This window comes from Anser brachyrhynchus (assembly GCF_964034855.1).
Source record: "Anser brachyrhynchus genome assembly, chromosome: Z".
Lineage (NCBI taxonomy): Eukaryota > Metazoa > Chordata > Aves > Anseriformes > Anatidae > Anser > Anser brachyrhynchus.
This window is the reverse complement of record NC_137697.1, coordinates 66,643,275-66,669,536: the sequence shown is the minus strand read 5'-3', so window position 1 is coordinate 66,669,536 and position 26,262 is coordinate 66,643,275. Positions and strand designations below refer to the sequence as shown.

The window sequence follows — 26,262 nt, the reverse complement described above, 5'->3', positions numbered from 1 at the left end:
ACTGGAACGCTTAGCATATTTCCAAAACTGTAAGAGGGGACTGAAAATGACAGCCTCAAATTGTTGCCTTAAAAACCACAAGTGAAACAGTAATGGATTTTTGTCTTTATTTATTTATTTATTTATTTATTTTCTTTTTCATTTTATTTTTAGGAAAGTTTTTTTTGTGTGTGTGTGTGTGTGTGCCTCAACAGATGAATGTTGTTTCTGATAAGACAATTGCAACATAGAAATCAATTACAACAATGTGCTTTCCAGCTTTTATTTTTTTATTTAAGTAACTGACAATTCAGAAGGACACAGACAATAGGGCTGTAGCAGAACAGTGTTACAATTAAAATCAATTTATATGAAAAACAATTACAATAGTTGTTGGAAATCCAGGAAAGGTTGACCTTTTGATCAGAACAGACTGCATTTTAAGAAAGTAGTTGTAATGAAATGATGTGGTTTGTAGCTTTCCTTTTTTGAACAAGAAGAGAGGAAAATCCTTATGTTAAGACAGGATCTGGAGGGAACACTTTATCATACTGAGAAAATAATTTTCCCATCAATAAGCATATCTCATCCATTTTTCATACATTTCATTCTCATACTGTGAGTCCATTGGAGCAAAGTGCTTTTTTTTTTTATTTTTTTATTTTTTCCTATATGCCTTCTTTCCATTTGCACTGGTTTGAGTTTCTGCTTCTGTATGTTAAGACGTAAAGGAAAAGTTAATCTCACACTTGTGCCTGTTTGCAGTTCTCGAGGATGACGTGCCCATTCAGCAAGTAGTCCCTTCAGCTCTCATTGACTTGAACGCACACCTTCCAGTGTCTTCAGCTGTTGTTGGTCTTGAATGGCAGAATGGACGTATGGTGGTTAAGCACATTCCCAAGGGCCAGTTTGGTATTTTTAGTTGTGCCAGATAGGCCCATACTTTAAAAATAGTTCCCAGTGACTGCTGAACATGAAGCAGTAACTGGCCATTAACTATCAACTATGCTCCACTGACATTCATAGCAAATTCTTCTGGCTTTAGTCCTAAAGCAGAAGCCGGGAATGGGGCAGTTCCAAGTGTTTGGATTATGTATAGGCAAACCAAACTTGAGTAAAAGATGAAGTTGAGGTTGGACATGATTCAGCATTGTGGCAAATAAAGCAAACAGAATGTTAGGTCAAATTCCCTGCGATAAACATTGGCAGTAGAAATTTGAAAAGTAGACACTTGTTACTTTATCTGTTAGAGATCTGGGGAACCGATGGGAACGCTAGGTTTCTTTCAATACGGTTTGATTAGAGAGTACAGAAACTATAGGACCTATTTTTGGCAGTCTTGTACAAGGACTAAATGGTAATGTTTTTGTACTAGTAGTCTGAGTGCTCAGCGCTGGGGTTGATACACTTGACAACCTGATGATGTATGGTTTGCATTCATTTCAGCATCTCTCATCTATAATCAACAGCAAAGAGATAAATCTTCATAGATTCATTAGGAGATGAAGCATTTAATGCGTTTATTAAGCATTGCAAAAACACTAATTAAATGAGGCATTAAGAGGTCCTTTCATGCAATATACCACTGAATTGCAAAAAAGGCAAGAATCTAGTTGGTGTGCATCTTTCCTGACAGTTTTCTTTCATATACTTCCACTCCTCTGCAGGAACATCTATTTTACAGCTGTTGGAAATACCGACTGCAGGGCAGACTGTTGCTGTCACCACAGTGCCATCATCTTCTGGAACACTTTGGGTAGCAATTGTTTAACCTCTTAAAAAAAAAAAAAATTTATTTGTCTAATAACAATGCCTATTATCACATACCAATCTATGTTAAAAATTATAATTCCTCATGTAGGGATGGCTGAACTGTAATTCCTCAGCTTTATAATCCTGAAGGGAAATGGCAGAATATTCCTTTTGAAAGGTGAATATTGTTATTGTATTGTATTGTATTGTATTGTATTCCCCAAACTGCTAGAGGCCCAGGGGTTTTGACTACAGCTCAGAAATGCCGAGGTCCAGCCTTCTGCTCATGTTACTAGCCAACAGCTGTGATTTCTCCACATTAGGCAGTGCTGATCTGATTTCCTTTAGCAAAATGTGACAGCCTGCCGAACTCACTAAAGCCAAGACAATGAGATTCCATAAGGCCTATTAGAATGCAGTCTTTTGTATAAGTCAGTGTCAATAACCCCACTGCATTGTATGCCTCTTCTCTGTAAAAGAAAAGTGTTTTCTGCAGTGCATTAGAACTGACGCACCTCACAGATGCACTGCAGATTGGTAGCTTTTTAAGAGGAAATGTTATTTGGTTTCAGTGATAGCCATACTTTACATAATGGATGTAATCTATTACTTTTTGTGCATACAGCAAACAGCTCTCGTAGCAAAAGTAATAGATTAAACTTATTATCATTTTCTTCCTCTAATAAAATAAGTGTGCTCTCCATCACTTGTGCTTCTGAGTTATATAAATAGCAAAGTTATTGGAAAATAGCTCAGAAAAATATAACTTCCACTTTAGGGACTGATGAGGTAAATAAGATCTTCCAGCTGGTGATTATAGCTTAAACTAGCTGAATGTATCCCCTAGGTATTAATTAATAAATCAGCTCCTGCAAACCCACATAATTCTACAGGTACTTAGAGAAGGTGCTAAGTACCAATGTCATCTGATTTTTTTACACTAGTTTTAATTTCTTTTTCTTTCTGCAGTCCAATCCCGTATTTCAATAACTTATTACTGTATTACTTTTCCCCTTGAATACTAAAGTTGAAACTTATCTTTCAAAGAACAGAGGAAGAATAAGGCTTTCCCTGGGGAATTTCCTCTATCTAGGAAAGAAGGAACTTAGACCAAAAATTTAGACCAAATTTCCAACTTAGACCAAATTTCCCTGCCTGCTGCCGAGTCTGTGGGCAGTAAGGTCAGGTCCTTTTCAATAACTCCATGTTCTTAATGCACTAGTTCAGATTTATTTGTGCTTTCCCAGCATGAGTTACCAGCCTTCCAGCCTTCCTTCCCCCCTCCCCACCCCCTTCTCTCTCTCCCCAGTCCCTAGTCCAGAAAGTACAGGAGACGGATAAAGCCCTTTTTATAGCCAGATTCATATGAGAAAGTTTTATAATGCAGAAAATTCACTGGAATTCACTTCCCCCATGTGCGAATAACTTCATCTTTGTGTATTGAGCTTATGAATTGGTAGATAGTGTGAGCTTATTAATTGGTAGATAGTATGATGCTCCCATTTCCCCCTGTCCTTTTCAAATACAAAAATTCTAGAGCTAGGCATTTTTTAAAATAAGCTTTGGATGCTCAGATTTATTTATTTAAAGGTTACCTTGGTATCCAATATAGGGCTAATAACTGAGATGAATCTTTTATAGTAGATCTGTAAAAGCATAAATATTCTCTGAAATTTATGAAAACAACTGTGCTCTAGAGAATTTTGGATGCTTTTGAAAACCTGAAGAAGTGTTTGTGTGTTATGAATTAACTGTAGATACTGTATATATACTTTTTTCTTCTGAAATTAATAGATATAACAGGAGAGCACAAATCTTTCTGTTCAGACCCCAGCTTGAATGGGGCTGATTTCAATGAATTTGTCGCAGATTACCTGATGTGAAAGGGTTTTTCTTTACCTGGTTATCATGGAAAAGACTCATGGTTCCTTTACTGTAAGACCTGGAAACTGTGTATTAAACCCTGTGTTACAGGAACAAGTTCCCCCTCTTGAGATAGTATCAGGTAGTCCAAAAGAGTATCCTGAATTGCATAAAGGAAGTGTAAAGCTTAGTGTAGAAGAAGCCTTCCAGGAACCAGTCTGTCCTTTGCAAACTCAGTGTTCTCAGTGCAGTAGTACTGTGATGGTTGTTTTTTCATGTCATATTGAAGGCTCTACTGCAGCACACTGCAGACTGTAAATCAGATTATCAGACTGAAGGAAAATAACATGAAATCAAGCAGTTCCTTAACATCATCTAAGTTTCTCTCACAGAAGTTTGACATTTGACATTTGATAGTCTACTGTGGAGGAGGGTGCAGTGATGCAAGTCAGCCAAAACCTTTTGAGGGTGTCAAATTCAAAAGGATACAACAGATTGCAAGAGGTTTGGGAGAGCTCACATTCAGTTTCTGTCTGTCTCTGCTCCCAGCAATCCATCCGGATTTCAGCCTGCATCTTCCTTTTCTGAGGTAGCAAAACCAACTCTGTTTCCCCCTCCTAGTGCACAAGACCCTGGTTTAGAGGATAACGGGTTCAGGATTGATAAATCTTATTTCAGATTATCCCAGAAAACATAAGCAAAATCCTCTGTTGGTGAAAGCAACTAGCTGTGAATGAGAGTAGCATCAGTAGCACAGGCCAGTTATGGCCTGCGTCCTTCAAAGCTGATCTCTGCCATGGATTTGGTGGGTCATGGCAGGCCTCTGGCTGGGAATAGCTTTCAAACTCAGACTCTATCTTTCACCACTTAATTTCTGTGGTGCGGTTACAGAGAAGTTTGAATACTGGTGTTTTCCTTAGAAAACGTTTCAGAAGTAGACTTTCGGTATTGGTTGCCTTCATAAAAAAAAAGTGATATACACTTGGTGAAATCTATCTCCAGGGTACTGGGATGTGGCAGGCTTTTTCATTCTGACATTAGGCTGACCAGTATCCCCACCAATTATCTGCGCATGCTGTGCAAGGGAGGGTGAAGGAACAGGCTGTCTGATACTTTGCCTGGAGAATAAATCCCAAAGCATGTCTGAATATGACCTGGGATTTTCTCTGTTTCTGAGGGCTCCATGCCATGAGGGAGGAGTGAAAGTCAGCACATGAAAAATACCTAGAGTATTCTCTTCCCGACTGTAATGGCTTATATTTTCAGTTCAGGAATGATTGGTTTGAGTGCATTACCTGTTGTGAAGACTTGACACCAAGGATGTTGGGACTGGTGCTGAGAAAACTGCATTTTTCTCAGCTTAGCTTCCTCCCTACCCCTTGAAAAAACGTGACCAGCTGCATTAAGGGAAGCAGTGTAAATTTTCTTCACTTCTCCCAGTAAATGTTGCCACTCCACGGAATTATTTATTTGGGTTTCATTTTGGATAAGTATGATACACGTCATGACATAAGCCCTAAAGTAAATTTTAAAATGACATTCAGGACAACTGTCTTGACAAACAACTTTTTTTTTTTTTTTTTTTTTTTTCATTAATATTACCGTATTTTGCTCAAACATGAAGCGGACTTATGGACAAACCCGACTTGTCATGTGCTTCATGAATCATTACAGCAGCGCTAGTTCATTTCCCATCCATAATCATGATCATATATATTAAAATAAATTACAACACATTTTTTCTGGTTAACCTTGTCACCTTTTAAAAACAATATACATTTAATACTTGAAGTAAGAAAAAGAACAAAACAAATATAACTTCTTTTCTTTTTTTTTTCCACACACAAACATATACATATGAACTACATGTGCTTGCAAATAGATTTCAGTAACTGTGATGATACTCTAATAGTTATGAACTATGGCATTCCCTCCCCAAAGAATGAGAGACTTGCTATCATATGTACTTGCCCATAAGCCATCTTCCTACTATAAGGCTGTAAGCTCACCAGATCAGTGTTGTCATTTACTACCTATTTATACAGCGCCCATTGTTATGAGGACAAAGTGTCATTTGTTTTTAGGGATCAAAGTGGCATAAATGAATTATTTCAGAAGCAATAACATTTTGTTTTCTGCAAAATCAAAATTATTAACGTGTACAAGTTGACAGCCATCTTCACAGCTGCCTTGACATTTCATCTCATTGTTCTTGGATTATATGTGAGGAGATAGTGCTGTTGACTTGCAAATACCACACATAGAAGTCAGCAGACTTTCTTTTTCTTTTGCCTGTTTTCTTTTGTTCCCAGAATCTGTGTTTTCAAATTCTCCAGCTCAGTTAACAGTGACAAATATTAAAGCAATCCAGAACAGAAGGTATGCCGCAAGGTGGGAAATAATTAAAACATAACTTCTGCTTATTTTCTACTAAAGCCCCTTAGTAGAAAGCAAAAAACCACCTATATTCCTATATCAAATTTCTAGTGTAACCAAGGAGTAACAGAATGGGTGTCAAGGGGATTTCTCCTGATTTGTACTGCCTCACTAGAGTAGAAAATCTGTTTTTAGTCTTTTGTTCCAACACTTCTGCTTCATGACAATTTTGGTTCCAGTTTGAATAAATAAGAATAATCAAGTTATGAGGTAAAAGTCTGCTCTTTTATACTCTTCTATGAGCTGTTTGAATATGAAGGATAAAGTATCCTTAAATTTAAGTTGAAATAACAATTTTCTTGCCTATGCCAGCTCTTTTCTCATTCCGCTGAGGCTATATGTAAAGAATTCTATTTTCAGCTGGCCTTATATCCAACCACCTGCTTCTAGTGAAAAAAAAAGGAAAAAAAAATAAAAAAAAGACTCAGAATCATTCAACCTGCAGATTGCTTTTGGCTTGTAGCTATCTCGGTAGCAATAAGAACTTCACAGACGCTTGTTTCTTTCGTTAGAAGGAGGAGGCTTACTTGTGTGTCTTCTTTTTTTTCTTTTTTTTTCTTTTATTATTATTTTATTACTGTTTTTGGTTTGAAGAGGGTTTAAGATCGTATTTTGAGATCCAAATTCCAAAAACCATGGGAGCATACAGTGAAACTAAACTGAATCCAAAGATCTTCATTTGGGACTACTGTAATTTGCAACTGAGAAGGAAGAAGGGCAGAGCTAGAAAACAAAGAAAGGTAGCATGTATCACTGAACCGACTAGCTGTGATTTTTCTAAGCTGCCAATGAGAATAGAGTTTATAATTCTCATTACAGGTGATAGGAACAGGGTATCCAAACTGCTCAGCTAACTTGAAAAATCTCCTTCATTGTTCAGTGATTCAACAGCAATCAGGCCTTTTGTCTCTTCCAAAGATGTTCCTTTAACTCCTCCAGGGACAATTAACATTTAAATTACTGTATGAAATAGTTTTTTAGTTCTTCTTTCCTTAGTTCTCTACTATGTCTTTTCAGCGCAAAGGGAAGTCACTTGGGACACTGAAACCAGGTCAGAAAGCGTGTATCCATTGCTAGCCCGTACGCTGCCTTATGGCAAACCTACAGATCAGCTGCAGCGGACTGCAACTTCGACGTTACTGCGGCTATGCTGGTTCTTGTATTTGAGAAGACCAAAGCTACAGCTGCGGGAGGACAGACAGCTTGTCCATGTATTCCTTTCCCTGCAACTCCATATCGAGCCGCATTGTGAACTGAGAGGATGGGAATGGACAGAGCACGGTCATCATGCTAGTCCCAGGTAAACTGGGATCACTCAGTGGAAAAAGGTAATTACACAACCATGCCAGAATAGGCCTCCCCTTCCTCACTTCTTGCTGTGTGTTTTATGGCTGGGGAAGGAGGTGGAACAGACAGTCTCCTATTTACATGAATGTTTCCCTTTCTGAAGAAAAATGAATAAGGGTTGGCCCTTTCATTGTTGACTAGTGGACTCCTTTTTCACAGGATGATGTAGCAGATATGACAAAAATGACTATCTGACTGCGGTTTCTTAGCTCTCTTTGCTAGAAGCTACTGCTGCTGCCAGGCAGCCAGAAGCTCATTGTTCTACTGGATTTTCAACCAATCTTTCATCTTTCTAAGGGTTAAATGTGGTCTTCTGGCATTCCTGCATCTTGAAGTTTTGTTTGTTTGTTTGTTTGTTTGTTTGTTTTTATGGAAAAGACCAATGTCTAAAGCAGATGTTTAGGCGTGGTGTAGGAAAGCTTGTTTATACATATCTTTGATGTATTTCATTTGCAACATGGCCTACATTCCAGATTTCCTCTATACCACTTTCTTCTTCAATCACAAGACTTTGCATTAAATATGAACGCTGACTTCTTACTGTGTCTCATATACCTCAACTACAATTTGTGGTGCTGAGTGCACAATTTGGCTTTCTTACTTTTCTTTATGATATCGTCTTTCTTTATGATATTCTTTTCTTTATGATATTCTTTATGATTACCGTCATAGGTGATGCAATACCATGCTACAATAAATAAGGAAAAAAAACCACCATACCATTCATGTAAATAAAGGAAACATTGAATGGCAGTACGAATGACATCAACTTTGGGATTGTCCTAATTAAAGAGTGTTTACTTAAATAAATGCCTATTGACATCAGGTCATATCAACAGTTCTCCAGGGTCTCAATGTCTCCTGTCTGATTTCTGTTGCGTGTAGAGCTGTTGACCCTGTTGACACTGGCAGTGTGTATGAATGGTGAAGGAATGGGGAGCAGAAAGCAAAAGCCGCCTCCCCAGTCTGAATCTAATGGAGCTGATATCACAGGCTAGGCCTTTCTGAAAAGAATATCCCTAAGTTAACAAGAAAGGAAGAAGGAAGAAAGAAAAAAGAGAGAAGCAGCCCCAAATCTATACATATGGCTGAGATGGGGCGCAGGTTATTCGTCGTCACTCTTTTATCACTGCAAACTCTTTTCTTAAGACATTGCTTGCAGTATCCTCTTTAACTCACTCTGGAAGGATAAGGATCCATTCGTTATGAAAGAGGAAGAGAACGAAGCATCCGTCTGTGTAAGTGGACTTCAAAATATACTAGCAGGAACTTACATTATGTTAGCACAAAACTTACAGGAACTGTTGCCAAAGATAACAGTGTACCTGCTTTCTCAAGTGGCTCCGCTGGTTTCAGCTGTCTCTCTTTTCTCCCTTTTTGCAGAACTACTGCTGCTCTGCAGAGACTTGTTGTGCTGACCAGCAGGAAAGGCCAGGCTTGACCTTGTGCCAGTGTGAGGGAGCAGCAGGTGTGCAAGTAAAAAGGAGAGAAAACCCCTTCGTTCCCTCATGTAATGGCAGGGATGCACTGTCCACCTGCATCTGAGTAAATGACAGGGGAGCCATGTGCGGCAGATGTCTCATCATAGCAGGTTTCTTTTCCTCTGATATGCTCCAACTCCCTTGCAGTAAACTGCAGTTTCCTTGATCTCTAGAACAGATGGAGAAGTGACTGGGAACACATTAGAGGCAGAGTAGGCATGCAGTCAGCTACGGTACCTTTATTCTTAAAAAAACAACCAGCCAACAAAAAACTGCCCAAATGGTGGTTGTCTAGGTCTGACCCTGGCACTGCACTCCTATTTACCCTGCAGTGAGCATGTGTCCCAGGAATACGCATCTGGGGAGCAAGACTGTGGAGAGCAAGATAAAAGCCTGCCTCTGAGTCTTGCTCTCCTTATTTCTGTTAAGAGATGCCATATGCCTTGCCAAGTTCACGGTGAAATAAGTAGGCTGCAAAAAGTAGAACATAGCTAGAGGCAGGGAGCAAACACTGATTCTTAAAAACTGAATACTGACTGAACTCAGGGCAATACACACGATGCTGACAGCTCTGTAAGGTGGTGCTCTGCAAGAGCAAGCAGTAATTTCATCACCAGGACATATTTCACTCAGGTAACTAAGCACATTACTGCTCAGAAATCCTTGCAGTACACTAACAATGTAATCACTTTTTAGAACCATTCTAAGGAAAGAGGGGAATTCAGCCATTCATAATTAATCCTAAAAGCACATTTTTGCTAGATTTTTTTTTAGGATTTTTTTTAATTATTATTTTGACATTTAATATGAAGCAATCCGCTGCAACTGTCTAGAATTTAGGAGAATTTTTGCTTTTAACATTGATTTTAACATTTAACATGAAATGACTGCAGGGGTAATAGATTACTAATTGAAAAATAACAATTACAAGGGAAAGGCACATGCAAATGTCTTTAATGGGCAGTTCAGAAACACTTTGTTTTATCCCCATTTGTTTCTTTAACTGCCCACATTAAGGTACAGTAGAGTTTTGGGCTTCAGTGCGGTGGTTATTTTATCAGCAAAAACAATTTCCCTGGTGTTAGTGTTTAGTCAGGGGTTATTCAATCCTGTTAACATTTTACAAACCTTCATAGAACAAAGAGGATTAATCTCAAGCATCTCCATAAATCTCCAGCTGTCTAGTTCAGAACACACACAAAAAAAGAAAGCAACAAAATGAAGCGCAACTTAAAACCAGCCTAAGTGAAGAAAATTCTAACAACCCTCGCATCCTTCTCTATTGGGTGACCTAAAATGGAGCAGTGATGCAACCAAAGATCAGCCACTAAGAACAGAGATTCTCAAAACTGCCTTGGCCCTGGGTCCTACAGCTATATTAGGGATATACCTAGGGAGCACAGCTGGATTGTACAACTTCTGGCACATTTCCCTTGATAGCAGCGGAAGATTTTTAACCTGCTTAGAAAATCTCTGCCAAAGAATGTGGATAATAGTTTTTAGAAGCACCAGCATCCCATTACAGGCCAGCCTGACTTTGGTTTCAGAGTGCTGAAATTTAAGATTGGACACAGGCCCTTAAATCACATTAATCTGAATGTTCTGTCTTATAACATTTTCATATCCTTTTTGGCTAAACACATACATAGTCATTATTATCCTTACTCCAGTTAATTCTGATTATTTATAAATTGTATTTGTTATCAACCACTTAGCAACAAACCTATGGCTCATAATTGCTAGAAAATTGAGAGGTCGCTGAACAACTCCGTATCTTCCCATTGCTGAGAGTTCCAAATTAAGAACAGTGGAATCTACAATAAAGAATAAAGAATAAAGCTTCAGTTCTGAGCCTTTTGGGGATTTGTTTAGAGGCATAAAACAAAGAAAAAGATTACTTGTACTGAACTAACATTCCACTTTCGTCTTCTCCCCATTAAAAAATCTTTCTAAAACCTGGAAAAACTTGCACCTCTTGTTCTAATATACTGCCCCTGAAAGAAACATAACCACATAGTTATTAAAATGGCATCAAGAATAGCTAAGTAATCTGTTCTTGGAAATTAGCTTTGCGTTTATATGTTATCTACAAATATACAAGCTGAGAATGACAGTGGCTAGAGGTTCATTATATCTGGCAGTATGTTAGCCTTTTTGAGGCTATCATGTTTTAAACATTATTTTAGTATTATAATCCCCATATTATGCATGGACAACCCTAGTTTACTGGCATTGGAGAAGAGTTCATTCCTAGCAGCAAAGCTTTTGTAAGTTTTAATTCACTCCTGCAAATAGTAAGATGACCATATTTCCCAAGGAGTATGCAGAATGTTTTACTTTCTTTCTTTTTGCCCCATACAGATTAACATTTTAACAGTAGCTTTGAAATTAAAAACAAGGCTAACAAAAACAGCTCCCTCTCATCAAGGTAGAACTCAACTCTTCTATGCCAGCAATATCTAGTGGGTTGCCTTCCCTGGGTGCGATCCAGGGCTACATTACAGTAAACTGGTCCAGTGTGATATCACAGATATAAAAAATATTCCATTCTGTATCAAAACTAGGCACATGCCTTATATTTATATGAAGAGAAGATCAACAGAGTTGAGCATTTTTGCTCTCAACTATTCATCTCTGGCCTTCTACATGAGGAGAAAAATATTTTATGTTGTTTCTAATTGGTAACTACAAGAGTCTAATTTGGGTTAGATGGTTGTTAAAAGGAGGGTGACATCACACTTGGGTCAGTATTGGTGGATATCTAAAAGCACAACCTCTCATTTGTATTGCTTTAAAATGTACACAGTATAGATGTATATTAAAAAACAAACAAACAAAAAAAAAACAATTTTTGTGGTGTTGAACCAACTAGAAGGTATGATGCAAGGCTCTTTACCAAATGAGATCTATAGATACAAATTTCACTGTAGAGTATGCTTTAGACAAATGTGTCTTTTTCTTTAAGTATGCAAATCCTACACTGTAGGCTTTTTTTTTTTCCTTTTTCTTTTTCTTTTTGTAGTGGTAGAAAATGTTGAACAATTGTCCATGAGCATGAGCCAACGGTTCATTGCTGATATCCCCAGAATGCCAATATTTGCAATGCAAACAGTTAGTACAATTTACCAGTTCTATGAAAGGCCCTGACATATCTGCCTCAAGGTCTGGAGGCTCTGCTGTACAACCACAAATAGTCTTTCCATTTCCACGTAACCTTTTGATACAGTGACAGCTGCATTAAGCTGCTTCTGCCCAGCAATTCCACATGCCAGGCTGGTTTAATTGGTTATAATGCCACAGAAAAAGCACTGCTAGCAGAACACCATCAAATCATTTTCATGTTGAACCTTCGCGGTCCAGCAACCTCCCCTTCAACTACAGCACCATTGTTTTTGCGAGGGACATATTCAAGGTCAATGCTGGTTTTGTGTTTGCCTTTCCCTCTACTCCACACAAAAAGAAGTAGGAAACAAAATAAAACCACTCCGAGGAATGTGAAGCAGCCCATAGCTGTGGACACCAATATTGTCTTAAGGTCCAGAGAGAAAGTGTTCGCATTAGTTCCATTGGAACTGGTGTCGTTGGAGTCTGTCATATACATAGGGGTCCTGTTGGCATAAAGGAAACGGTCTGAAGTAAACCCCTTCACTGTAAGGGAGGCCGAATAGGTGTCGTTCCCAGCTGCATTGCTTGCAATACAAACATATATCCCAGTGTCCTGGTCTTGAGCAAATCGAATCTCCAGTGTGCCGTCTCCCAGAACAGTGGCTCTTCCATTTGATTTAGTTGTGATCAGCCTCCGACGTGGGGTAACCCATGATATGGTGGGCTGCGGATCCCCGTCAGCATTGCACATCAGCTGCACCGTCTGCCCTTCCTCCACTACCAGGTACTGCAGCTTCTTGTCTTGTATCTTGGGCTTCTTACAGGTGAAGTAAAAGGAGAGAGCTGTGCTGTGAAAGTCCTTGAATGACCTCTCCTTGACACTGTCTGGGCCAGCACACATCGGTGTCTGGCCTCCAAACTGCAAAGTGGGTTGCCTCTGTAGAATCCAAAGGAGACGGCAGTCACAGGCCAGAGGATTGTTGTTAATGCAGAGGATCTCAAGGGCTTTGGGGGAATGAAATACATTCTCTTCTAGGGTTTCTAGCAGGTTTTGGGACACATTAAGCACACGTAAGAATCGGAGCCCTTGGAAAGCATGTGGTTCAATGGTACGTAACTGGGCCCCCACCATGTGGAGCTCCTGCAGGCGTACCAAATCGGAGAGCATGCCTGCTTCAATGGTGCTGATAGGGTTGTAGGAGAGGTTTAGATGCGTCAGGTAAACCAGATGTTTAAAAGCAGAGTAAGGTACTGCAGACAGGTTGGTGTTGGTGATGGAGAGAGAAGTAAGGTTGAGACCATACAGGCTGTTGGCAGGCAGCATGTCGAGGAGGGGCCAGGAGTCTATCTCCAGGTCTTTCAGGCGAAATAATCTTTTGAAGGCATACGCAGGCAAAGCGTTGATGTTGAGCTGTTTCAGATGCAGACTGATGAGGTTGTGGAGGTGGGAAAGAGCTTCTGTTGGTACAGCTGTGAGGTTGCATCTCTCCAGGGTGAGCTGCTCCAGGCTAAGCAGTCCACTGAAGGCCCTGTGTGATATATAGACCAAATCATTGTCCCCAACCTCCAGGGACTTTAGGTTATGTAGATCTTGGAACATGTAGTCCAGCAAAATGACAATCTTGTTTTCACTTATATCAAGTTTTGTTAAGTTTGACAACCCAGTGAACACCCCAAGGGGAACCAGCTTCAGACGGTTTCCTTTCAGCCTCAGGGAGCGCAAGTTGAAGAGATTGTTGAAGGCTCCAGGCTCCACATTGGCGACTATATTGTCGCTGAGGTCGATCTCCTCCAGCAAGGGGTATGACGTGAACTCCTCAGGGTTGACGCTCTTCAGTCGGTTCTTGCTGAGGTCCAAGATTTTGGTCTCAATGGGAATGCCCTCTGGAATGGCCATCAGGCGCCTCCGATGACAGCTGACGGACTTGTTCTGGGCCGAGCATTCGCAGCGGGCCGGGCAGCCTATGGTGGGGCCCATGAAGACTAGCAGCACAGCCAGACCTAGGAACGGCTGCCAGCAAGATACAGCTGTGTGAAGCATGACTCCACCGATTTGGTCTAACCCTCTGTCACGGGCCTGTAGGGGTGAGGATGGGAAAGGGAACATGTTAGGTCTGCAGCAAAAGGAGAACTCTGACAAATTTTAAGTGCCATTTCAAAGCAGGCACATGTGTTTTTATTCGAAATAAAATAAGAAAGCCTATTGTAAACAGCAACAGCAACAAAAAGCAAATTTTCCTTCCTAAACATTGGGTTTGTCAAAGGATCTGTTTATCTAACATTTTCCAACTAGACATCAGAGGAGACAAAACAGCTTTTCCCACTGAAAACAGTAAAAGATGTTCGTTTTTTTTTTTTTTTTTTCTCCTTTTTTTCTTCTCACTCTCAGTGGGTCTCCACAAGCCTGCTATAACTAATGCAGAGATAAACACCATGCACTCTGTAAATAGGGCTAATCACACTTACTGATCTGTTTACAGCACCAGGCCTCCATGAGGTGATATAAATCTAGGCTTTTGCCTTTCCTGTTCACATCAGTGTTTTATGGCAAACCTTAATGATGTATTATCTTCAAGAAAAAGAGTTCCTTGACAATGAAAAGATTCCTTTTAACATTTATTGCATGCAGTTATAAATAGATGGAGATTGTTCACATATACACATACACAATGGCTCAGATGAGAAAGAACCACTGCACCTTTGATTAGAATTTGTATTAAGAACAAACTGATTCTTTGCTTTTACAGCACAGAGAAATTTTATGTGATTTTTAGAACCAAACACCTGAAAAGGATTTATAGAATATGTCTTTATACTTCAAGACATGTAAATTAGCTTTGGAAAGAAAAACGAGGTGAGATGAGCTGGTAGCGTTTAGGCAGCACATTGTCCAAAGAAGCACAACAGGTTGTTTGGAAGTCATGCTTCCAAGTAAGAGATATTCCTGCCTTCAGGTTAAAACTGAGGGTAGTAGAAGACAAAACAGCCCCTATTAAATTAACTAACCTTCATGAAATGCTATACTTTACAGGTTTAGTCACCAAATGTAAGAGACTTTTTAAGGATAGCTACTGAACAGACACACTCAATAGCTTATTTCAAAACAAGAAGAAGAAGAAAAAAAAACACAACACCAACACAATATAGGTACTCAAAGGAAGGCTCGTATGATACACTTGCAGAATAAGGTGCACTGCAAGCAAGGAAATGCCTCAGCCTTGTTGCCCACTCAACTTGATAGGCCAAGTGGTAGGACTGAGACCCTGGCTTTGTAACATTGACAGACCTTGCAAGGTGCCTCAGGCCTTGTAAAGCCTTTACTGGATTGGTTAATTTGTGCTTGGTTTTAGTTGTATCTGTAAAATTGTTTACATAACTTCTGCCTGTAACTTCCTCTCAGGTCTGGACAGATGACTGTTGTCCTGCTGGTGTTATGCATACTGACAAAATTACCCAATTCATTGTCTGACCTGTGGCTTTGAGCCTTGACAATCTGACTAGTCTTAAGATGTTTTCAACTTAAATTTCAGTCAAATTTTGCTCAGCTGTGTGCAATCACGTAGATTAGATCCTAGAAGAAATGCTCCCCATACACAGAGAATGATTCGTAGATTTCAGCAAACATGGTATAAGTAAATTTATGATCCAACCAGACAGTTATGTTAGCAAATAAGGTGTTTGAAACATATTAAAATAATACTGAGTGTACCTCAGAAAGTGGAAGAAGAAACAGCCACCACTAACTGTGCTGCAACAACAGTATACTCCCCTGGTAAGGATCTTAAGGTGTGGTAACTCATCAAGTAATCCCCTCCTGATCGTGGAGGGTTGTCCTTCTCAGATCATGGACAATCAGATGGGTAGGGATTTAACATTCATGCAGAATAGCAGATATTTGGCTCTGTTTATCTTATTGTATCGTTAACAATCCTCAACAGAAACTCCATGGTCTGAATTGTAAGCATTAGCATTTTTGTAACACAGTAATAAATAGCAGTTGTGCTTTGACTATTAAAAGCTTAAATGGGTGAACAATAAATTCTCTTGGAGCTGCATGTAAGTTATGTTTGACTAACCACAAATAAATGATGCACATAACACTCCTTTCTTAGCTCTGTGGAAGAATCTTGCTCTTGACTGACATGGCTTCTTCTTTCCACTGTGACACTTTTATGCAGAGAGGCAAATTGCATGCTGGTTTTGCGGTGTAGTCTGGAGACCTGGATGAAGTCTATTCTTTATTATACTACTTATAAAAGCACATTTCAGCTTTGTCCTAGAAGGACAAACTGCTGAGATTCATTTAGTTACCCCCTTATGTTGTACTCTTGCAAGTAACTATTGCTAGTTATGTCCAGCTGTGATAAAGCTTTTCAGAGATAAACTTCACTTCATTAGGCACAAAGTTAAAACTGGAAGTCTATAGGGGTCTGTGAGTTAGGTGTTTGGAGTGAATTCAGATCAAAGAGGCTTTTGGGTGCTCTGATCACTACCTTCAGAGCTCAGTCTGTGTGGTTAGCACTTTCATACCAATACTTCTGCATGCAGGGAATTCATTTGCTATCTTGTTCGCCTAATACATGAAGCACAAAGTAAACAGGTTCAGTGGAAGACAAGCACCCCTGGAGGGTTCATTCTAGATGGCAAAAATATGAAATGCTTTTGCAGCTATCCAAGCTACCTGGTAACTAAAACTTCTGAGGAGTGTGAAGTAGGTAGATGGTATAAAATATGGTAAAAGATTTTTTGACTGTTGCTGAAATAAAGAAAGGTAGTGTTAATAAAGTATGTCAAACATTAATAGTTATCTTCTGCAAGAACATATGCACACAGATAGAGATGGTTGTGCATTTATCTGTAGTGGCATATGCATGTGTGTGCATACATTTGCAGGCAAGGAAGATTCAGAACTGAGATTTAAGCTGGAGTAAGTTACACATAGATAAGGAAAAAATATTAAGTTATACTTAGTCACAAGACAGGAGAACAAAGATAATTTATATCAACAAGTGTAGGTTAGAAGAAAACATAAATTAAATGGATCATTTCAATTTCCATTGACACAGATGATACTACCGCACTTCCTGCTAATCATATCTGTGACTACATACTGGACTTTGAACCGCTTTTTGCAGTAATTACTTTTTCTTCATTACAGAAAATATATAACCTTACCTCAGATGCTTATACAGATAACAAACAAAAGGTAAAAAGGTCTAGCACAGGAAGTATGAGCAACTTCAAGATTTCTGACTGTTTGCAAAAAAAGTGAATGCTGGAAGAAGCTCACAGTGAACTTACCAGCTATTTTGTATGATCCAGTCTGGATTTAATGAATGTGAAGTGTTACTTTCAGGACATGTCTGTTAGTATCAGTAACAGAGCCTCCCTTGGGCCATCAGTGTGAGAACATCTTGAAAGCATACATATTAATCCCTAGTGTATATTTTGTGTCAGTGTGATCACCATTTCTTACTATTATACATCCATTAAACAACAATGCTGCTGTTTAAAAATCTAAAGGGAATGGGACCATTAAATAATCCCTTTCACTGCAAGATGATATATATATTTTTTAAGCTCACAGTACTTTTAATGATAACCCACATTACTTTAGACTTGTGGGATGCTAATTAATTGCCAACTTCACTGACACTGTGCTGAAATACCAGTGTCATTGATCAATATGGCATATTTCATTCCTGCTTAAACAACCTGCACATACATACTTTATCCTTTGCCAGTCTAGGTTCTAAAGATCTGCAGGTTTACTTCACTATCCTTCTTTGCATCTTTCTATAAAACTTTTATCCATTGTGCTGCATACAAGAAAGTAAAGTACATACATACCTACATACATACATACCTACAAGTAAGCTAAAATGGTCATATTTTTGCTCTGTAATTACACTATGCCTTGCACTGTGGAGTACTACTCTAAGATGATAACCTGTTAGCACAAAAATACTAACAAAATAATTAAAAAACAATAGGAACCAGCAGGTTTTATATGCTTTAATACAAATGGGAACTTTTAATTAATTAAAGTTGGAAATTAGGAGAAATTTCTTCTCAGAAAGAGTGGTCAGGCATTAGAATGGGTTGCCCAGGGAGGTGATGGCATCACTGTCCCCAGGGGTGTTTAAGGAAAGGTTGGACATGTTGTTTAGGGACATGGTTTAGTGGGTGACATTGGTGGTAGGGTGATGGTTGGACCAGATGATCTTGGAGGTCTTTTCCAACCTTAATGATTATATGATTCCCTGAAAGTTAAGAAAATAACTCTGCCCTTTTTTGCCTTTCTCTGGCTCTGTTTCTTAAGTCCCATGTCAAGAGTCAAGTTACTGTTGGCTAGTACTCTTTTTCAACACAAGACCTCAATCAAAGTTGAGCTATGCAATTCAGAAAGCTCATAAAAGTATTAGCTAATAGCTCTGTGTGAACTCACCCCAAATTGCCATCCCTACTGCTTTGAAATGCAAATCATTTTGCACAGAATTCTGCAGCTTTGAACCTACTCATAAATGCTATACAAAAATGTGTCTGTATCAGTACCCCATAGCTTTTGAATTGAAGAAGTATAACGAAAAATAAATAAAAAGAAAACTGTTTCTCCCTCAGAATGCTGTGCAAATCTGAATGACATAGACAGGAATGTGACAAGCCATGAAAATGTGCTATATTTTGTATTATTTCTGCCTCTCCCTCAATATCATTTTGAAGCCTTTAGAGCTAAAAGCTTCAGTGCATATGAGCAGGCTCTATTCCTTGTCCCATCTGATACTACGGTACTGTGGAGGACCAGGCTTTAGGCAGAAGAGGTGAGATCCAGATTTGCTTCTGTCATTGGTCTCATATCTGATGCTTTGACTTGGTAGTTTTGATATCCCTTTTTCCCTCCCGATCTCTCAGCCTTTCTGACAGTTGAAAAATCCACTGGATCATATCAAAGTTGATAATTCTGCCTGACGTTATGGTCATTTAATACTTTTTCTTCTATGATTCCCTTTTTGAAAACATAACTGTATTAAACAAACCTTCTAAGACGAAGTTTTGCATAGGAGGTATCTGACTTGTACTCACACACCTAAGCTCTAACAGCTAATCCTGAGAATCAAGCAAAGTCCCTATTTTAAAGGATTTTAAATCATGTCCTGCCCATTGCTCAAGTCATAAGGCATCAAGACAGATTTTTTTATGAGCCTTTGTTCAGAGACAGTAAATTGTTCTTCCTGTATAAGATTGTTTCTTTCCTACCTTGTTGCTGAATTCTAGCATTCCTTTGTTTCGGAGCATGTAACAGATCCTGAGGAGTACGAAAGGTCCTGTCTTTGCCATTCATGTCACCATCTGCCATGCTTCAGCAAGCAATAAGCCAACAAAACCTTCGCTCAAACCTTTGCAACAATACACCTTTGCTTGTATGTGCTTAGTAGACAGTTACTGAATGTGAGCAGCTAAAGCTGCTACTGAAGATTTTACTTATGTCCTTCAAACTTTCACCCAGTTCAGTGTGGTTTGGGAAGTTTTTTTTTTTTCCTCACAACCTCAACTCTTAGCAGCCATCATAAATGATTATTTCTAAGACCAGCTGATCTAGCTTTCCTGTTCTCTCTTGTGATGCTGGACAAGAGCTTTCCAGGTAATTGTGGAGAGAAGGGGGATGAGTCCTTGCTGCTGGGCTGCAGCAAGGAGGTGGTGGTGGGAAGTTGTGCTGGGGATGAGTGAGAACAGGCTGGGAGGATGGCAGAGGTGAACCAAGCTAGTTAAAGGGAGAAAAGAAGAGAAATGTGAAAATACTAGGCATTTAGGAATGTTCTTATAGAAAGAGACAGTGCTACAGGGAGGACTGAAATCCTGACTGTGTCATTTTCTGCAGTTTTGACATTCCTGTCATAGGGTCTTCCAGTGTAAGATTGAATGTGTAGCAAAGGGTTTGCCTCACCAGATCTTGTGCCAGGAAAACACTTAAGCTTTGTGTTTTGATCTCAAGCTCTATTACAGGCCATGTCAAGCCTCTTATATGCTCTTCAAAGGACGTTTTCTTCTTTACACTGGAGCATCTCAGAAACAATGCAAGTATGGTATATAAATTTCCTTGCCTCTTCAATCAAACCCTTTTTAATTCTGCAGAGATTCTGCTCTCCGTCCCTTCATTGATCTCTGAAACATATCAGCTTCTAAATAAAATGCAAGCATGAAGTAGCTGTTATTTGCATTGTAATAATTAATAGATTGGAAAGAACTGTGAGCAACAAGGAAACAAAATCAAAGGAGGCTCCCAATTCACTTGAATTTGAAACAAAGACTTGATTCAATTGTTCTACAGTCCTGCAATCATTCTCCACCACTAACTTTTCAGGAAAAGCTTCTTGGACTAAGACCAGCTCAGAGGCCAGAGTCATGTTGCATTTGTTTTCAGAAGAATTGGTACTTGCTTCCAACTGTGTCCTGATTATACTTTCAGGACCCAGACCTATGCCACTATTCCATTATAAAAGACGATATACAGAAATGGAAGAAAAAATCAAAAACTACAATCAGAAGAATATTTTGAAGTGCTTATCCAGAAGTATTGTTGTAAGACTGATTAAAGTCTTTTTACCATGTTTTATAAAGCTAGACAAGTGGGCAGTTTTTACTCCAAATACTTAGATTATTGTTTGAATCAAAGTAAAAGAAATAACCATGCCAAACAACAGAAGGTAAGAAAATCACTTGATTCAAAATTCATTTGATTGTGCAAGTGCAGTGATTTTAACCTGCTGGGCAGCTGAACTCCACCACAACCACTCTCTCATGCCCCCTCCTCAAAGAAAAAGGGTTGAAAATGTGATGGAAAGGCCTCAAGGGTTGAGATAAGGACAGGGACATCACCCACCAATTACCATAACAAGCAAAACAAACTCAGCATAAGTAGATTAATAGAATTTATTGCCTATCACTAGCAGACTAGAGCAGTAAGAAACTAAAAGCACGCTAAAAATACATGATCTGACATGGGGCAGCTGCTAGGCTCTGCTCACAGAGGCCCCCCTGCTAACAGGCCCTTGCCACATAAACCCAGTACATCAAGTTGCCTTACAATTCCAGGCTTTCTGTAATTAAGCAAACAAATGAAGTCACATGTATGTATACTTTCTGTTTCTAATTTGATGTTTTTAAGATCAATACACCAATTTTTTTCATTTGTCACAGAGAAAGTGAATCTTGAGAAGAAATTTGAAAGAAAAGATAATAAGCCTTAAGGATTACCTCACAGGAGACACTTCTTGCATAAAAAAAACAGGAAAAGAAAGTGGAGATATTTGCAAGAACAGAAGACAGGAGACATTCCCACAGACACCATTGGTAGGTTGAAGGTCAGAAGGTTTATGAAAGGTATTATATGAACAATTATGTGAAGAGCTGTAAAAAAGTAAAATTCAGATTGTTTTTTGCATAGGTTAATGATGCAAGTCAACCATTCAGGGAAGGTAACAATACTATTCTATTCACACAAATAGCTTGTAAGGATCACAAATATTTGCATTAAAAGGTTTCTGGAAAAAAATCTTGGTTGAAGAAAGCGTGAACTGCTCTAAATAGCACATCCTTTCTACCGCCTATTTCTCCTAATTCAGAAGCAAGATTTTGAATGGCTAAGTTCTTCAGAATTACTTCTGCCAAGCTGTTCACTCATCTCTGGTAACTTGTATCCCTATTCTACTGGTGAAATGTGATGTCAATAAGAGGTAAATATTCAATGGCAAAGACAGGAATAGTGCAGTTACCATGACTACAGATGTGTTGATACACCTAAATGTCATAATGCAATTACGGGGAAAGACACAGACTCTATCTTTCAGAGAGAGAGAGATCCTCAATAGCTTATATTTTGTTGGGGCCACCTAATACTAAAAGAGCACCCAACTGATGCAGCGAAACTTAACATACCTGGACTTGCTGTTAAGTATCGTTATATGGTAGTCTGCTGTATGATGGGTGACTTCAAGATGATAGACATTATATTAAAAGAGTTCACAATTTTATTAAGCTGCTTTAACCCAAAGTGATACTAAGCAAAAATCCATCAAGCTGTGTTTCACTGATGATTCGTGGAAAATTTTAATGATTCGTTTACTGAGAATGACTTATCATGGGGGAAGAAAGGCAGATTTATGACAGTATGGAAAGGGAGACAATATGACAAGAAGGAAAGAGCCATAGCTGTTGCTTTTTGGGAACTCAGCAGTCAAAACAGTAAAAATCTCTTGCAAGATAAAGTTCATCATTTCAGAAGGGACCTTGCTGTGTTTCACAATGTATTCAGGCAGGTGAACTTTAGAAAGCTCTGCTGCTATAAGCAGGACACTGAGCAAGAGAAGGAGAAAGCGCTAAGTCCTATCCTTGCTTTTCATATCTATACTAATTAATGCAGTCTAAATAAATTAACTCAAAACTGAGTCAGTAGGAAGAGTAACTGCATTGACTAAAGAGAAGGAAGGGAAGCTTTTGTCAACAGCATTTTTCCATTAGAAGGCTATCTTTCTTCATCTTGAAGTAAGTAGGCTTTCTTTTAGAACTGTACAGCAGTGAAGTACATGGCATGGCAATAAAGCTGACGTCCGTGTTGCCTAGATGGGATCTCTTCTGTTGAGAAAAGATGGAATTCCTTCAGAAATTTTAATTCTGACATCCAGCTGCTTCTGAGCTTCCACAAGTGAAAATTCTGGTGATGGAAAGCCACTGAAAAGATAAGAGGAATCCTGCTTTAAATGTGTGCCAGCTGCAGTGTTTCTAGGGCAAGTACATTCAAGTATAATTGAATCCTGCTTCAGTAATCCATTTAGGAAGCCACAAGCATCTCTAGTAGGATCTAGGACATCATAAAAAAAGGGTCTTGATGTAACCTTCTACAAATGGATGTTTCCATCAAATACCTGCACTTCAAAGCCCTAAGATCTCTGTGGCTGCCAGAAGAAATGAACTGTTCTGGTCAAGTGTTGTCTGCACCTTTTGCAATGTGAGAAAGCTATATCAATACATTTTTCAAGCTGTCCATTAGATTTTTTTTTGTTAGGTTTAACACCCAAAGATCTTTGTTGCTGTGATGACTTTATCCACACATGGCAAGAGAGGTATATGACCGTGACCTTACTGGCTGTTACGAAAGGCAAACAGATTAAAGTGCCATCTGTATAGTGATGGCAGGTGACAACAGCAGCTGTACATAAATACTGAATAGGGCAAAAAGGGAGACCAAAACTGCACAGTCCTCCACGGGGTAGGGGTCTAGTGGAGTCAACGCTGTGATTGCAGTCACCAAGGAGGGGGCTCAAACAGTTTCATTCACCTGACTCAGTTCCCTGGAGCTTTCTGCTGGCAGCAGAGCCTGGTGACTAATTGTGGTATGTGAAGAGGCTAAAGCATTTGAAAACAGAGCATGCCTAGGAAAGCTAAAAGATTGATCAATTAGTACTACAGTTGTTGCTGTTCGTTACAGAACTCAAAGTTTGTTTAGCCAAATGGATCTGAATATTTAAGAACCAGTAGTTTTAAGAATGTTTTAGCCAAGTACACCTGGAAAAGCAAATTGATTTTATGAGGGTAACACTGATCTCTGTCTGTTTAAGGTTTTAGGTGGAGGAATGCAGTTTAAATTTTACAGCTCCAGCTATTTGAAACTGGCTAAAAATTGAACAAGAAATCTGAAGAGATTGGAACCAATACATTTTCTTTTGTGCTAAGACAAGAAATTCAAATGTGGGTACTGCATGTGTAGTGGGGAGACAAGATTCACTTAGTGAAGCTGTAATACATGCATAATTACAGTAGAGTTTATCTGGTTAATACAAGAAAAAATGAAATGCATCAGCTGTGCATTTTTTTTCCACCTGGATAAGCGTGTTAGCAGCTGTTCTGTTTGTATCTTGCACAGAAACCCTATCAGTCAAAACAAGGAGCATATTCGCTGGGGACTGTCTTCATACTGTCATATGCAAGGCCTTCAGAGCACAGCATGGAAAGAAGCTCCTGAGGCATCAGATGCTGTTTGTAGACTGCAGGAGTAGTTAGAGAGTCTGGAGAGACAATACAGCAGCTACAGTATTATGTTTGGTACATTAAAAATACTCAAAAGAGAATAAACACATTTCTTAGTCCTTGTTGGAAGTCCCCAAAGTGCAAGCCAGATCTCTGCTGATAAAATGTTGTTGGATTCAGACTGACTATTACAGAAGAAAGTTGTGGCCAGCATTCAAGGACTGGAACAAAGGACAGAAGGGATGTATTTCAGCTCATTGGCCAACACTAACAGGCTCTGCAGTAACAAGTTGTGTGATAGACCCAACTGTAGCCACTTACTGGCTCAGGTAAGCAAGATAACCCAGGGAAAGTTGTACAAAGCTACTGCTCAAAATAGAGTTGATCATAATGTATAAACTGGAGAGCAAAAGAAAATTGTCAACCGAAGAGAAGAAACCAAGAGAATGTGGAAGACACAAAATTGCTGAAATTTTGTATTCCGATTTTTTCACTTAGGTCAGAGTCATAATCAAGTCTTTTGACTTGAGCCTGGCCTGTTGCAGAGGTATCATAGTTTCTGTTGAAAAACTGTTTTCCAGTGATTTTTTTTTTTAAACAATTGCTTAAACAAATTTAAGATAATTACTGCAACAGTTGTATTAATTAAAAACATAACATTCACGCACACTAGCACACACAAAAAATGCACATTTGCTTTAAAGTCTTTAAAGGAGAGGGCTGTTTATACCGTCTATAATAATACTCTCCCAGAATAACACACTTGTCCTTGTCCTAAATAAAATTAATACTAAAACAGTTTTCTCTTGCCGGAACACTTTCATATGGCCTAATTAAAAAAATAAAAAACAAAACAAAACAAAAATCCACGAATGCTTGAGTTTGCGTGGATGCATCTCTCCATAATGATGTCTCAGTTTTATTCCTAATTAAAAACTCATTAATATAAAAGACAATTGTGAGAAACTCCAATGAGACTATCATTTGGGATCTTAAGACTGAAGGCAGCACCCCTGCCATCAACTGGAATTCACTTATTCAAGAGCTGACTGTAAGCACCGATGTACTTCTTGCTGAAGGCTGTACATAATATTTCAGTCTTTCTGTTAGTATCTAGCTCTGAAATGTAACATGCTCCAAAGAGTTGCCTGACAAACTGAAAAAAAGAGAACTGACGGATGGTAATTGGTTCACTCAAAAGCATTACATATTTTCAGTATTTCTCATCACTGGTCACTGGAGCGGGGTAGGGGCTGCAGACAAGGAGGGTACATGATCAGGAAGGACACCACAGAGGCTGTGCACTGGAGACCTTTCTGCATCTCCTCCAGTGGAAGATACCTTGCATGTGCGTGTCACTTCTGAGCAGATGCTACCATAAATGCAAAATCTGTGTAATGATTGAGGCACACGAAGAGAGGCATTCATTGCACTTGTGCCCTGAGGCGAAGTTTGTGCTCTCTGAGTCTTAAGGTGAAAGGACATCCATGAAGCAATGGATGCTGGCAGTTTCCCACGGCTCTGAAATATGCGACATGACTTCCCCCAAATTCCTTGTCAGTAAGTTATAATTCATTTGATTTGGAAAATTCAACACAGTCTTAATCTCTATTACCCATCCAATGACAAACATCGCTAGAATGATCTAGAATTCAAGAATGATCATAAGAAGCAACATTTATTTAAATAGTGAACTTTTCTTTTCATCCAGTTCCCCAAGTTGGGCTAATTATTATTGTAATTGTAACACTCATTCAAGGGCACTAACACGTAGCTCAGTAAGTCTGGCAAGGGGATTCAAACTCAAACTGTCTTATGCCTTGCTTGACTGAGAGGTCTGGACAGATAAAGTACATCTAGGTATTTAAAGGTGTCTTTGGGTAGCTTTAGATACTTACATTATCTTTGTGAACCTGGTTTCAAGATGATCAAAATCTGCCTCAGTGAAGTTGCAAAAGGTACTCAGTTAAGATTTTATTCTTGAAACACACAGTAAGATGGAGATATCCACTATTCAAACAGACTGAATTCCATTGATCAATAGTGTTAATAGAGAAACTTTTCTACACATTGCCATAAATCTCACTGGAATTACCAATACTTAACTTTCCACATGGTATGAAATTGCTCAGGAGCTTGCAAGTGAGATGACTAACTGACAAAAACAATAAAACCTGAAAAAAACCAGCAATTTCGCTCATAAGGGACTACTGCGAAATGGGTATCTGTGGTAGTATTTTTCATGACACACCCCTCCCTCCAACAAACTAGATCA

The 26,262-nt window shown here is 39.0% G+C and overlaps 1 protein-coding gene across 22 annotated transcripts in view; it reads right to left on the bottom strand.

Annotated features, from left to right (window-relative positions):
* Positions 1-479: 479 nt before the first annotated feature.
* The window catches only part of LINGO2 (leucine rich repeat and Ig domain containing 2), a 537,865-nt gene continuing 512,082 nt past the window's right edge, over positions 480-26,262 (bottom strand). For 19 of the 22 annotated variants that reach the window (XM_080574197.1, XM_080574196.1, XM_080574198.1 and 16 more), the window contains one exon: positions 11,808-14,040. In XM_080574197.1, the coding sequence (XP_080430323.1) occupies positions 12,184-14,040 (1,857 nt within the window). In that variant the 3' untranslated portion in view covers positions 11,808-12,183. Of the gene's footprint in view, positions 4,212-10,581; positions 14,041-26,262 lie in introns of those variants that run through there. The other 3 variants (XR_013943668.1, XR_013943669.1, XR_013943667.1) reach the window with 3 other exon arrangements.